At 40.8% G+C, this 16,286-nt stretch overlaps 1 protein-coding gene across 1 annotated transcript in view; it reads right to left on the reverse strand.

The window, feature by feature from the left end:
• The window catches only part of Arsb (arylsulfatase B), a 177,027-nt gene extending 171,331 nt beyond the window's left edge, over positions 1-5,696 (reverse strand). The window contains exon 1 of the mRNA XM_004645744.2: positions 5,405-5,696. Coding sequence (XP_004645801.1) covers positions 5,405-5,677 — 273 coding nt within the window. The 5' untranslated portion in view covers positions 5,678-5,696. The remainder of the gene's footprint in view (positions 1-5,404) is intronic.
• Positions 5,697-16,286: the final 10,590 nt, after the last annotated feature.

Genomic DNA, 16,286 nt, shown 5'->3' on the forward strand with positions numbered 1-16,286 from the left:
GAAGAAGAAGAAGAAGAAGAAGAAGAAGAAGAAGAAAGAAAGAAAGAAAGAAAGAAAGAAAGAAAGAAAGAAAGAAAGAAAGAAAGAAAGAAAGAAAGAGCAAGCAAGAAAGCAAGCAAGCAACCTAGTAGAGTTACAGTAGTACAGACACTGTGGTACTGGCAGATGACAGACATACAGCACATACAGATCAGTGGAACAGAGTTCTGAGGCCAGAAATAGACCCATATATCTATTGTCAATTGATTCTTCACAAAGATGCAAAGATCATTCAATGTGCAAAGAATAATCATCTCAATAAGTGGTACTAGAACAACCAGACATCCAGACATCCATGTGCCTCAAGTCATATAAAAAAATAAGCTCAAAATGGATCAAAGACCTAAGTATAAGAACTGAAACTGTAAAACTCCTGGAAGAAAAGAGACAAATCTCTCATTTCTTAGATATGACACCAAAAGCACAAGCAACCAAAAAACAAAAAAATAAATTATACCACACCAATATGCAAAACTTACATGTGTATCAAAGGACACTATCAAGAAAGCAATCCATAAAATGGGAGAAAATATTTACAGATCATATATATCTTTAAGGGTTAGCATCCAAAGTGCATAAATAATTCTTACAACTCAACAATAAAAAGACAATCCAACTTAAAGAGGCACAGACCCAACTAGACATTTCTCTAAAGAAAACATAAAGATGGCCAGTATGGTATACAAGAAGCTCAACATCATCAGTCATTAGGAAATGTCAATCAAAATCACAGTGAGATAACATGTTATTTTCACTAGGATGACCAGAAGGCTATAATAAAAAACAAAAAATAACAAGTATTGGCAAAGAGCAGAGAAACTGAAACCCACATTATATTGCCAGTGGGAATGTAAAGTGATGCAGTTGCTGGAGAAACATTTGGCAGTGTCTCAAAAAGCTAAACACTTAAGTTGCTATATGACCCAGTGCTCTACTCCTATATATTATCCTAAAAGAACTGAAAAAAAACCTTACAAACAACAACTTGTACATAGATACAACAGCAGCATTGATAATAGCTAAAAATAACCAATATTCATCAACCAATAAATGGATACAGTATATTCATACAATAAGCCACAAATGGGAAAGAATGTGTCATGATATATATGAAAGGACATCTGCTGTATGACTTCTTGTATAAGAAATGTCCAAAGTAAGGGCCAGCCAGATAGCTCAGCGAATTAAAGTGCCTGCTTAGGCAGAAGCAGGGACTGGGGTTCAGTCCCTGGTGTGCTGTGCTAGTCCTGCCCCCAGGGCATGCTGAGATGGTGATTGAGACTGGGCATGGTGACATACACCTGTAATCCCAATGCTTGGGAGGCTGAAAACAGGAGGATCACTAGGAGTCCAATCTGTGTAGTGAGACCCATAGACCCTGTACTAAGTACATTTAAAAAAGAAAAGAAATGCCCAAAATGGATAAATCTGAAGAAACAGAAACAGGTTAATGATATGCAGAGCCCAGCAGCATGGGGAAGTAGGTAGTAATTGTAATGATTATAGTTTCTTTCAGGGGTGATGAAATTATTGTTTGTACTGTCTTGTGAATGTATGGAAAAACATAGGATCCTACACTTTAAAATGGTGAATTTTATCACACAAATCATTAACTTTTAAATGACTATCATATATTGCTTGTAGGAATGTTCATTGATACAGTTTCATGAAGTTGAATTTTGTAATATTTATCAAAATTATAAATGCCTCCTACTCTTAAACCCAGAAAATGCCTTTTCTAGGAATGTATCCTACAAATGTGTTCAAATATGTGCAAAATGCATATACACAATGCGTTGACTTCACTTTCTTTAATATTTCAAAGGGTATCACTACACAACTTGGACTTGTGGGGTTTTCTTTGTTTGTTTGCTTTTTGGTGGAATTGGGGATTGAATTCAGGCCCTAGCACTTGCCAGGCAAGCACTTATTCTACTGAGTGATCTCCCCAGTCCCTGCAGCTCAGACTTGTAGTGTTCCTCCTGTTTTCAGCCTCCCCAGCATTGGGATTACAGGCACGCACCACCACGGCTAGTCTTAGTGGCCAGCTCATCATACCTGGGGCGGGGCCGGCACTGCATGTGGTGCCAGGAAGCAAACACTAGTCCCTGCACTTGCCTAAGCAGGTGCTTAGTCTGCTGAGCTATCTTGCTGACCCTAAATATGTATTTGTATGTACAAGCATAAAGTACTTTTGGAGGGATACTATTCAGAGAGCACTGTGCGCCTACCAAAGATGAACACTAGATGCCTAAGTAATAGAGCAAGTGTTTTCTATTTTAAAAATAAATAAATCTGTGAATAAGGAATGAATGAGTCCCAGGTCTCTGGGAAGGATACTAGCCCAAGGGTAGAAGGACCTGCACTCGATCTCCAGGATGACAGAACTGCTTACCTCATCTGTCCGATCAGTCTCCTAGTGCCCCCATACCGAACTCAGGCTCTGTGTACTTTTCACCAAGCACTAAGGCTGAAAGAGCTTCATTTGTGAAGATTATTAATAATTAAACAACTTAAACCTGAATTCACTTTTCTGTTTCAGTAAATTCCTAGTAGCAAAATAGGCAGTACATACAACTTGGGTTTTTTTTGTTTTTGTTTTTGTTTTTGTGGAACTGGGGATTGAACTCAGACCCTGGCGCTTGCCAGGGAAGCACTTATTCTACTGAGCCATCTCCCCGGCCCCAGTACATACAACTTGTGAGGCAGACAAAGTGGGACATGATTAATCTCTCTCTACCATGAGTTTGTGGGTATGGTATTAAGCATCTGCTAAATTATGTACAAAGTTGCCCTAAGGGAACAAGAGTCTTTTTTTTTTTTTTCTTTTTTCTTTTTTCTTTTTTTTTATGGCCAGCTCAGCCCTCTCTGGGGCTGGCCGAGCATGTGGTGCCAGGGATCGAACCATGGTCCCTCCATTTGTCTGAGCTTGCTTAAGCATGCAATTAGACTGCTGAGCTATCTCACTGGCCCAAAGCAAGAGTCTTAAGAAATATAAAGCTAGAAAGAGTCTAGAGATTAATCCAATTTCCACATTTATTACATATTATTGTTGTATGTGCTATTATATCCTCTATATAATAAGGTCCCAACTCTTACACTTATATGGAAATGATGTCCAGTGCAGTCAGAGGTCAATACAGCCAAGACTGTCTCCCATCATCCCTAACCTATGCTCTTTACTCTAGACTTCTGTAAGTCAAAACACTAAAATTTAGGATTTTATGGGAGCACAAACCTCCATCAGCTGACCTAGGTTTGCCATTTTTCTAATGAGAAGTTACGGGAATGGCTTCCCTAAATATTAACCTGGAACATGATGGCCAAGTCCACAGATAGGACTTCTGACACAGGTATTTTGAGCATCTAAGTCTGAAATAACCAACATATTTCCTCATTTCACCACACCAAATTATGCACAAAATTGACTCAGAAATTATGTATTTCTATTTTACATTTAAGGCAGGCAATTTCTAACCCATAATAGGTTAATTTTTTAAACTGAGATGTTTAAGAATGACCTAACTGTCCAAAGATAAGGGGACTTCGTAGTAACCTGGTAGGTATTTTTGCAATGCCATTTTTAGTGATTGTGTGCAGGCCACAGTGCGTAAAAGTGCTAGGAACCACCTCTAGAGCACACTGCCTACTTCCTGGGTCACTTACCCTGTGATCTTGAGCAAGTTTTTTACTATTTTCTGGCCTTGGTTTCCTTGTTATGAAATAATGATGCTAACAGTAGCATCTGCTTCACAGGATTGTTGGAAGAATTAGTTCAGTTCAAGCTTATAGGTGGCCCAGGTCAGTGGATGGTGTCTGTGGGCAAAGAGGTTTGTGGGCCCCAGGCACTCTGACAGAATAATAGGAGTGGAAACAAGTCAAGGATAGTTGGGCCAGCGAGGTCGAGTCCGCTGCACTGAGCGATCTCTAGCGGTCCTGGAGCACTTGGCATCAAGCCTTCTTCGGCTCTTACCCACAGGCAAGATGGAAACAAATACTTAGGGACTTAAACCAGCCTGACTATTGGGCCCCCCTGAACGAGCTGCTGAAGTACATGCTGGGCGTTTTCCTGTCTGGGGCTGGAGGGAGCTGGAGAACTGGCCTTCCATTCTTCTGTCACGTGAGTTCAGCTCCGCATACACGGGGCCCAGAGGGTCCACCTTCCCAGCCTGGGTCCCCGTGCTGCTCGCGCAGCCTCTGCTCCTGCGGTGTCGGCCTGGGGCTGTGGCGGGAAGCCAGGAAGCGCCCACCGGACAGCAGGGAGGCTGGCACCCTCCCCACCCAAAGCCTTAGCTCAATCTTGGCAAAAAGCTATCTTTCCTTTTTATGAAGTCTTCAGACCCAAGGTTAAGGCAAATTTGAAAGACCACATAGGCACATACCTGGGAGGACAGACTTCAGGGGTGTCTATGACTGCCACAGTAAGCTTGAAACATTTACAGAACAGCACATGTGAGGGGGCGCGCGCGCACGTGCGCACGCGCGCACACACACACACACACACACACACAGAATATCAGCAGCAGCATAAATGACTCTATTTAATAGTCACAGCAGCATCTTATAAACAAGGCAGAATCTCTCGGACTGAAGAGGGAAAAGTCCAAGTTTATAAGTCTTACATAACTAGTGGATCTAGGAACAATACAAGGATCCGCATTCCTACTTTCTAGGTGCGTGATTGTTCACATGTCCTCCTGCTTACCCAAGCTATCTCTTCACCTGTAAAAAGTTAAAAGATAACTACCTCGGCCGGGGCATGTCTGTCATTCCCGCACTGCGGAGGCTAGGCATTAAAGATCACAATTGGAGGCTTGCTTAAGCAACTCAGCAAGACCCTGTCTCAAAATGTTCTTAAAAATTTAAAGGAGGTAGGGGATCTTGGTGATGTAGCTCAGTGGTAGAGGAGTCTTGAGTTCAAGCTCAGGCAAAGGATGATTTGTTTTGTTTTGTCTGAGACAAGGTCCACCCTGGCCTCAAACTTGGCGCTGATCTTATCTCAGCCTCCCCCAGTGCTGGGATGCAGGCCTGCACCACCACGTCCATCCAAGTCCCTTAAATAAAACCCCCAAAACCACGGGAACTGTTTCAGCCTTCCAAGCCATCTAAATATGCGCGCTCTCTACTACGTATTTCCTCTCCCAGTGATGGCGAGTTCAGTAAACAGAGGTCCTTGAGCAACAATGAAGATGGCGACTCGGGTCAGCGCGGGCCGAGCCCAGCAGGCAGCCGGGTCGGGCCCCAGCCGACTCTCGGCGAGCGGCGCCCCCGCCCCGCCCCTCCTTCCGCGCCTGCGCCCCCACAACCCGCGCAGCCCCGCGAGAGCGGTCCGGCGCGCCTGCGCAGAGGCCGGCGGGCGGCGCACCTGGTAGCGACCGGTGAGCAGCTGGCTCCGCGACGGCGTGCACAGCGGCTGCGTGTAGTAGTTGTCCAAGCGCACCCCGCCGGCCGCCAGCGCGTCCAGGTGCGGCGTGCGGAGATCCGAGCCGTGGAAGCCCACGTCGTTCCAGCCCAGGTCGTCGGCCAGCACGAAGACTAGGTTTGGCGGCTGGCCCGACCCGGCGTCCGATCCCGACGGCGCGAGCAGCAGCAGGAGCAGCGGCGGGAGCAGCGGCCAGGAGCCTCGGGGCCGCCCCATGCTGCACGCGGGTGCCGGTATGCGCCGCCGCAGCCGCCGCCGCGGACAGAACCAGGAACGGGGACTGGGGGGGAGGGGGGGTGATGCCCCGCCTTGGCTCCACCCCCAGCCTGGCCGCAGCCCGCCCCCGGCGCCCGGTAACTCAAGATTCCCCGGGGCTGCTGTCCTGGCTGCGAGTTGCGCACCCCGGCATCCTCACGGAGATGGTTCTCTTTGATACACCTTCACAGGTTGATGTTCGGTTATCCTCACGTTCTGGCTGCAGCCCTGCAGCTCGGCTTCCACCCTAATGCTCTGTGTTCAGAAGAAACAAGCTAGTGAGACTCCATGTGCCGAGCTCGCTGCTACACCTACAGGCAGGGTGGAAACCACTTGCTCCCACCTCTGAGCACCCAGATCCGCGCTCCGCAGCACAGGGCCTGCCCGAGGGTGCAGTTTTACTTGCTAGCTGCCCTGGGGCTGTTTCGCGAGGTGAGTGGACACGGGGGAGCAGGTTGGCTCGACCCCACGCGGGCCCATTCAAAGCTGGCTTCTCTGCAGAACGGAAACCAAAAAAGTGCGGTGTGGAACTCGCTTAAAATACCTCTGTGTAGAGAGGATACTTTGCCTCTGTAAGTGTTCGGTGGAGAAGCTAGGCTGGTGACCAGCACATTCCCGGTACCAGCTGAACCTGCTTACTCTGCGTCTAAAGACAAATTACAGTTCTGGGCCTTCGAGAAAAAAAAAAAAATGTTTGCATCACCTGAGGAATACAGGCTTGAGGCTGACTCCAAGGGAAATATTTTACATCTTTATAAGTTGTGGATGACCATAGTCACAAAAATCTTGTAACTATATACAAATGAAATAGAGTGTTAACCCTCCCCCTCCAACACCACCAAAAAAGGAAAAAAGTTTGACCTCCACTGACACATTTATTTTAATATTCCATATCTGCTTTGCACTGGTTTTAGCAGGTGACCAGTATCCTTATTAATGAATGAAATAAAACATATTTTCATGTCTCCCTCTGTGTGAGGATCATGATTTTTAAAAATAGAAATCGTTTAACACATGAAATGTTTCCCTCTTGTATACTTACAATTATTTCCTGAGATATTTAAATTTGTGATGATTTATGTTTATAGCTACTGTTCATCCTTGATTAAGTTCAGCAGGAAATTTTAACTAAATTCAAAAGCTAATTTTGAAGATTTTTGTTATTGTATTAAGGCTTATACTTTTTATTTAAAGGTCTTGGAGACCTTGAAAGACAGACCTTGGTCCTTTCCTTCTATCCCATAACGATTCTTTTCTATCCTTTGTAGAAATCAGATTGCTCAAAAATTGCTGCTATCTGCAGATGCACTTCCTCCTTTAGCCACCCACTCCTGAAATGAAGTGTATGCCAATGAGCTCGTGTCCTACATGTTCAAATACAAGTTTATACTCATGGTGCTCAAGAAAAGTCCAAATGCAAGATTCAGTCTAATTTTCAGCTGTGTATCAACTCTCATAATGTGTGGTCCAGGGCAGGTTCTGTAACATCTCTGAGAAGGACTTACTCTGATGTCTCTTCGTGGTTAGGCTCACTTTTGTGACAGAGCCTCAGGGACCAACAGGTTGTGCTTCTCCACAGACTGGCACATGATGTTGACTTGTTCCCGAATGGGATACTTCCCTTCGGGAGTCTTTCCTCAGATTTGTGACTATTTCCCCCTTGTGATTTTCCTCACAGAAATGTGAGTTTCCCCCTTGTGATTTTCCTCACAGAAATGTGACTACTTCCCCCTTGTGATTGGTATTTTATGGAGAGGTGCTTTGAGAATATGTGAATATACTGTTATTCCTCCAATTTTGCTTTTTAATTTGTACCTTCAGTCAATTAGGATGGCTGTCAAATGGTAATTTTCTAATTCCATTATTTCTTCTGTATTAGTTGCCTTTACTGTAAGAAAAGGCTTTTCCCTTATTTCACTATCAACAAATGAATTCATCTCTAATTCTTTTAATGATGTCAGTGCTTGAGTTTTCAGATTTGGTTGTGTGAGCGCTATCAGTCTGATTCGTGTCTTGGCATGTCCCTTTTAGTCTTGAAATATTTACTTTTTTGGACAACAAAATTTTCTAGGTTCATTATGTATTTTCTTCAAGGAAAATTAGTTCTTTTTAGTGAAAGATGGCATTTAGAAACCCAGATATGTGCTTGGTTTGAATGACCTTATTGTCCTTTTCACAATAGGAAGTGGATTATGTTTCTGTGTAAGCATACATAAGTGTTCATATATACCTCCATGTGCACATATGTATTAAACCAAGGTTCACACGAGTACCTCCAATTCTCCTTTCTCTCTTTCCATATCTTTATGGGTTGCAACAGTTTTCATTATCTTTCAGCTTTTAAAAATTACTATATTAAAGTCAGTTTGGCCATTTCTTACAAAACAACTAAACTTTTATTATGATCCTGCAACTGTGTATGCTAGCATTTACTTAAAGGAGTTAAAAATTACTAACAAAGTTAATAACAAACTGAAGTTAACACATGATAATGCTTTTTAATTTTAACAAGTCTGGTAAAGCTAAATAGCATCTACTTTAAGGAGTTAATAATTATTAAATCGCACACAGATGTTTACAACAGCTTTACTCACATTTGCAAAACTTGAAAGCAACCAAGATGACCTTCAGTTAGGTGAATAAACTGATACATCAAGATGGTGGAACAATATTTAGTGCTTAAGAAACTCTCAATGCATGAAAATATGTGGGGCCAGGAAGATATAGCTCAGTGGTGTAAGTGCCTGCCTGGCAAGCACGAGGTCCCAAGCTCAATGTCTCATACCAGGAAAAAAACAAAAAAGTATGTGTAAGAATCTTCAATACATATTGATAAGTGAAAGTTTGCATACTATTGATTCCAACTATATGACATTCTGGAAATGGCAAGACTACAGAGTCTGTGTTGGAAGCCGTGGAAGCTGGAAAATCGGTCAAATGTGTATAGGGGGAACTAGGCCTCTGTGCCTAAAGCAAACAAGCTACCTTAGTCCTGAGATAAGCATCCTGACTGGTTAATGTCAGCTATCAGTCACTAGGCAGCCTTGTATCACACAGTGTTACTAACTTTGCAAAGGTATAAAGAAACATTGATACTGTTGCTGGAGGGTTCAAGCAGAGGAGTCACCACCTAACCCAGCTCTTGTCTTCTTGTCTATCTTTTCCTCACTCCTGCTTCCATTTCTCCCCAGGTAGAATGGATCACACTGAGACTCACAAATCCTTACAACAGTAAAAAAAAAAAAAAAAAAAAATTAGGGGCTAGTGGCTGGGGGTGTAAATATACGGCACTCAGGATTTCAGTGCATTGAAACTACTCTTCATAATACTGTGATGGTGGTTACATTTGTTCAGACTCACCAAGGATGTACACCATCAAGAGTGAGTCCTGAGGGGGGCTGGGGAGATGGCTCAGTAGAATAAGCACTTCCCTAATAAGTGCAAGGGCCTGAGTTCAATCCCTGGCTCTGAAAAAAAAAAAAAAAAAAGGTGAGTCCTGAAGTCCATGATGGGCTTTGGGTAATTATCTTACTCCATTTTCTGTGGCCATAACTATATTAAGCTGGGTAATTTACTGGCCATAACAATATTAAGCTGGGTAATTTAGAGGGAGCAGAATTTTGTTGCTTTTTGCTGTGAACCCAAAGCTATTCTAACAAAGTACTACACAGGCATGTGTCACTTAACAAGAATGTACTCTAGCAAATGCATTGTTACATCCTAAAGTGTATTTGCACAAACCTAGAAGGCCATGACAGCCCTAGGCAACATAATCTTATAGAACCACCATGTATATTCAGTTTGGTATTAACTGAAACATCTTATGACAGATATTGCTTTTTAATTTTATAAGTCTGGTAAAACTATCTCACAGCTGCGCATAGTAATAAACACCTGTAATCCTGGCTCCGTGGGAGCCTGAGGCAGGAGGATCACAGGTTCCAGGCCAAACTGGACAAGATATTGATACTTTATAAAAAATAAGACAAAATGGGCTGGGGATGTAGCATAGTAGCAGTTTGTCTTCCCTCCATGAGGCCCAGGGTTCTATCTGTAGTACTACAAAAAGGGTGGGGAACCCTACACAGTAATCCCAGTACTCAGAGAGGCTGAGGCAAGAAGGATCCCCAAGTGTGAGCCCAGCCTGGGATCTTGATTGAAACCCTATCTCAAAACTGAAAATTTAAAAATAAGGCTGGAGATGTAGCTTAAACCCAGGGTTCAAGCCCCAGTACTGCACCCTCACAAAACAAATTCAATATAGATTTTTTTATTTTTTAATTTCTTAAGACGTGAGCAAAGGTAAACATCTTTCTGCGTGTTGAAAAGCAATCTTTTTTACATCATTTTTGTCAATCTGTCATTTTTTGTTTTGTTGTTGTTGTTGTTGTTGTTGTTGTTTTGTTTTTGCAGAACCAGGGATTGAACTCAGACCCTTGCACTTGCCAGGGAAGTGCTTATTCTAATGAGCCATCTCCCCGGCCCCCAATCTGTCATTTTTGTTTGGAGTTTTCTTCAATTATCAAATTTTTGTTGTTTTTTTTAACATGTAAAAGTTTCTTAAATGTTAGTCAAATTTATTTTCTTTCATTTTGTCTATATTTTGAGTCATTATTATACCAAAGCCCTATTTATACCAAAGTTAAAGCAAATTTGGGGACCAGGGATATATCTCAATGGCATAAGCACCTGCCTGGCAAGAGCAAGGTCCTGAGCTTGATTCCTAGTGAAAAAAAAAAAAAAGGCAAAATTTACCCATGTTTTCTCCTGGTACTTTTATGATTCTAGTTTTTTTTATTTATTTATTTATGTGTGTGTGTGTGTGTGCGTGTGTGTGTGTGTGTGTGTGTGTCCAGCTCAGCCCACCTGGGAGCGGGGCTGGCTGGCATGTGGTGCTGGGGGAGTGAACCGTGGTCCCTGAGCTTTGCTAAGCTTGTTCTAAGTAGGTGCTTTAGACCACTGAGCCATCTCACCAGCCCCTATGATTCTAGTTTTTACATTTAGATCACTGATCAATGCATTGGTGTTTATTTTTGTGTATGATGTGGGACACAGACGTACCATTCTTTTTTCCCCATGGATACCCATTTGTCCCAGAACCATGACAAAGTCCATTTTTGTCCCAGTGATATAAGATGCTATCTTTATCATATTTTTAATTTCCATACACACCTTGGTCTATTTCTGGGCTTTCTATTTGATTGCATTGACGTGTTCCCATGGTGTCAAATTGTCTTGGTTATATTGATTTTCTCTGGTTTAAGGTGTGAAAGATTAGTGACTTTTCATAAACTTTCTACCTGTAGTGTTTTCCTGGCTCTTCTTGCAGTTTAATTTTTCATATAAATTTCTGTATCAACATATGTAGTTTCATTAAAGTTTTGGATATTTTATTGGAATTGAATTTATAATTGATAGTGAACCAAAATCTTTGTGATACAAGGTTGTCTTTCCACTTATTAAGGTCTGCTTTTGTATTATTTAGAAGTGTTTTTAAATGTTGCTCATACCGATTTTTTACTTTTGTTCTTATTAAATTTATTGATAAGTATTTTCTCAGATGCTTTTTGAAATGGTATTGTCTTTCTACTGTAGTTTTTTGCCATTTATTCCTTATGGGCCTTAACACTGATGAAGGTATGGTAATTCTGTATGTCAGTCTCTGTCCTTCTAATTTTTGGATTTTGTTATTATTTGAGTTAGCTTAGTCATTGATTTTTTTTAGGGTCTCCTGGTATGCAATTAAAAACATTCTGGTCAATTGCCTAGTACTTTTTTTTTTCCAGTACCAGGGAGTGAACTTGGGACCTTGTACTGCCAGGCAGGCACTTATGCCATTAAACTATCTCCCCAGCCCCCACTCTAGTTAATTGAAAGATGCAAAAATTAAGACTGAAATGTGGGCTTCCAAGTCACAAGTGGATATAAAAGTTCATTATTTGGTAAGTGAAATTCTTGGAACTTGGAATATAGTTTTACATAAAAATGATATTATGCATAATCATCTGCATAGCATTATAATCCACATAAAATCTGTTAAACTCATAGTTAAAATCTGTCATAACAACTAAAGTTAGTAAGAAAAAGATCAAACAACCCAACATAAAAATAGACAAAATGTAGAAGTACAATAGTCTACAGAAAATGAAATTTAAGTGGCCACTAAATGCATCCAGAGTTACTCAATAAAAGTAGAAACTTCCATACTGTCCCATGGATACAAGTAATAAGTTACTGCTTTGGAGAGGGTGTAGAGAAATAAGTCCTCATACACATTAGTCACTGACTTGAAATTTGGTTCAGCCTCGAAGGGGAACAATTTTGCGTATCTATCATGATGTACATATACTATAACAGTTCCAGTTCTGGAATTTATCGTACAGGTATGCTTGCTGTGAGAAATACATACATTAAGATATTTGTTCTAGCTTTATACTGTATGGAGCCAAGGACCTGGTTAAATTCATCATAGAACACTACACAATTATTCAAAAGGATAATGTGGAAAATCTACATTATATCATAATTTTTAAAATTTAAGCAAAACATTGTGGTTGATATGCTTTCATTAGCTTACAATTACAAAAATGGGCATGCATGGGTATGTGTACTATGTTTAAAGAGAAAGAGAGAGAGGGATGTTTGCCATTCATAAAATACTTCAAGAAGGATATAGAAGTTGTAACATCGATTGTCCCTGGGTGGACTAGTTGACTGGGGAGAGGAATGGGAGAAGCTAACCTCACTGCGTACCCTTTTATACCTTCTAAATTTATATTATCTCTGTAGATATGTTACTTTCCTCTACCCCTTCCTTCTCTATCTACTACTTTTACTATTAATGACATATTTTTTAAATAAAGTGTAATAAAACATGACAGCAGATTGCCAAGAGTGAGTGTTCCCTGTGAAGGAGCCCCAACGCCGCGCCCTACAGGATCAGGCTGCTCAGGCCTGGCCTCACGACTGCTGAACCGAGTCAGCTCCTCCTGGCAGGTCCCCGCCATGAGTACTGTGGGGTGCTGCTTCTCCAAAACTATTTTGGTTACAGTACCTTGGACTATGATAAAGATTGCTTTAAAAGGCTAAACAATTGAAGCACTTTATTTCTAAATGTGTAGCCGTTGGGGTGCATGAAGAAAAGTTACCCAGTTAAGGAGATAAGAATGGAAGGAGATCTTTCTTCAGGAAGGAAACCTGAAGTTCACATGTGGTAAGTTGTGGTTGATATTACTCATCACTCCATCACCACCCTGAACAGCCCAGGAGGCACACTGGAACATCAGAAAGAAGAACAAAAGCTTATTTAGATGCTGTCTATTAAATTCTTTTCATGATACATGCAGTTTTAGAAAATGACTTAGGATGGATTTGTTTCTACCATATCTAAGTGAGGGGAAGATGTTCTCCTTTAAGGCCTAGAGGTTATAAAGTAGACTTCTAAGGAGTATTTCGGGGGTCCTTGACCCTTCTTCCAGTTCTAGTAGTTATATACATTACTTACATTCACGGCTACTGGTGAGGTACCACTGAGGTTCCAAGCATCTAAAAAGGTAATTCTTCATAAGCAACACCTTCGATTCATTGTTGCCTTTTTCTTGTATGTTAAAAAAGAACTGCATGGTCAACTCAAAGTCAAACTCCCTTGACTCCTCCATTTTTCACCTCATACCTCCTCAAAATGAAGTAGATGAGAGAGTAGAATAGAATTCCATCTTTAAGAATAACATTCTGAAACAGCATCTTTTGTGCATAAGACAGGCATGCACAATTGTACATAGACTGAATCTTTTTCTTTTGTGTGTGTGTATATATATTTTAGGGAAGGGTCTACAGGGTGTTCAGGGTCTTACTACTAGATCGGACTTGTAGGGATCCGCCTGTTTACAGCCTCCCAAGAGCTGGGATTACTGGTGCATGCCACCACGGCCAGTCTCAGGTGCCCTCTCAGCATGCCCCTGGGACGGGGCCAGCATGACAGGCGTGGGAATCAAAACCCCAGACTCTGCACCTGCTTGCAGGAGCTTTAATCCACTGAGCTATTTGGCTGGCCCAAGACAGTGAATTCTTACAATGTAACCTCAAGAATGCCACCAACTAGGAAAAAAAAACCATGACATTGGCCTGGCATTTGAGCTAATAGTTTCTTTTTCTTATCTTCTTCATAGACAAAGCCTTTCTGTTGAGTCATTTATTATACATGACTGGGTTGCCCTGCTTATTTTGTACTAAGCTTTGTATGTTATAGAACCATTTCTTAAGCATCAGCTCCAAGCTAGCACTTTTAACCATGCCTAAGTATCTCAAAGTAATGTGAGCTCTGTTCTAAAAACAATGTCTTATTGTGTAACCAAAAAATGAATCTACTGTACTAGATAAAGCATCACAATTAGGCAAATGTATGTTTTAATGATATTTATTTATTTATTTATTTATTGCAGCTGACTAAGCCCACCCTGGGCTGGCACAGCATGTGGTACCCGGGATCAAACTGTGGTCCCTGCACGCTTGCCTAAGCAGGTACTTTAGACTGCTCAGCTATCTCACTGGCCCTGATAATCTCAAAAAGTGAAATATATATAGTTTTTCCTAAATCAGCCACATTTATCTTTTAGAAGTATTATTATTGATGAACTATTAATCTTTTGAGTTTTATTAAACAAGGTGTGCTTAACAAGAAAATATGTCAAAATATAAAGGATCAAATTTTAATGTTTATTGTTTATGAATAAGCATCAAACAAGCATCACAGCTTATTTATCAAAGCTTTCAACATCAACTTTTTTTGTTTACAAAGTATAAAAAGTAACAGCAGAAATAAAGTCCAATATAGCTAGTCTTGCTGTTTTGTCAAGATGTTTTTACTATGTTATACAATGTATAGTTAACAGGAACATCAAATATCAATAAAATAAAATATTAAATTTTTAATATATATTGTACATTGACATTTTCAGGATCAAGTGTTTGCTTAGAAAATATAAAAAATAACAAATAAATTCCTATATGAACTACAATGAAAATATCAATAGAACTCTACCTGAAAAATAGTCTTACTTCAACTGTCAGAGCCAAGGCAATCTTCATATGAATCTCATTTACACTGACAGACATGTGTTTAGCTTTCCCTTCCTGTATAGCAGGCCATTGTTGTCACCTCTCGTGTCTTCCTCTTTTGGGAGGAGCTTCTTACTCTATTGTACCACATGTATTTAGCAGGAAAATTGATAGGTTACAGCCCAAGTACAGACTTAAATTATCATGACCCTGATCCAACATGGCTGAATCCCCAAAACAACAGCTTCTCCTCCCAATGACCACTTCCTCCTTCCCAACTCCAGCCCTGGGTACAACTTCCTTTTACCTTTCTCTCCCACATAAGGGAGTGACCAATCAACTCCTCGTGTTCCCTGAACCGGGCCTCAAGCTCCGCCCCCAGCAGAAGTCCATGAAGTCTCAGGCTCCCTGTCTCAGGTCACAGGACCTGCCCATCTCCCTGCCCTTGGTGCTCTCCATGTGTTCAGAGTTACTAAAGGTCCCACCCACCCATTTCTGCTTCTCTGCTGCGCCACCACCACCACCATTGCTGCTGTCACTAAAGCCTATCAAAAATAAGATAATAAAATATCAAAAATGTAATGAATGCTTCGAATAGATATCAGTAGTTTCACATCAGCTGTTTACTTGCTTTAAAAATCTAAAAATAACATCAGAAATAAATAGTTATGTGAACTACAATGAAAATAAAAACAAAAGTCTACAGACAAGTGATCTTTGCTTCAATTGTCACATCCAAGGCAGTCTTCTCACATGACTCATGTATGTCTCATGAACAAGTATCACTTACACTGCTAGCGTGTATATTTTATTTTTCTTTCTTTCTTTTAGGACACAACTGACATCTTTTTGTCTTTGTGATATTGCACTTCTCTGCTCAAAAGTCTGCTCCAGAGTTGGTTTTTTTTTTTTTTTTTTGCATAGTTCTTTAAGTAGAAATATTTTGTTCTTTCTCTCCTGTAAGTGATGGTTTATCAATTCCAGTCCCAATCCTCTAAGAAAATTTTATATGTTATTTTCCATTTGTTATTTTCTTTGTAAATTATGAAATTATGGCACACATGTTTAAGATCAAGTAAAACACAATCATTGGCCAACATCTTTTGTTTCAAATGACATCGCAGTTGTTGCATAACTCATCAACAACATCTATTCCACTTTTGGTTTTGTTGTAAAAAGCTCTGCTCTATGGTGAGTTTTCTCTGTTGATCTTGCCATCGTGGTACGGTGTTGTTATCAGCAGTACCACTTTTTTTTTCTTTGCCAAATATTATGTCTCTTTGAAATCCAAAGATTATACTGTACAGTTCTCTATTTTTGAACTTAAAAAATTTCACTGGGAATTTCTGCTTCATCTTTTTGTATAGTTCCTATCTGATCCATTTGTGCTCTGTTAGCCAGTGTAGCATCAATGGGTGACTGGTAAACCAACTGTCAGATGTCACATTCCGATTAGTTTCAGGGATGAGAACAACAAGCCTTTTCACCACATCATTTGGTTTATTATTGCATG

Source organism: Octodon degus, unplaced genomic scaffold (genome assembly GCF_000260255.1).
Source record: "Octodon degus isolate 3935 unplaced genomic scaffold, OctDeg1.0 scaffold00238, whole genome shotgun sequence".
NCBI lineage: Eukaryota > Metazoa > Chordata > Mammalia > Rodentia > Octodontidae > Octodon > Octodon degus.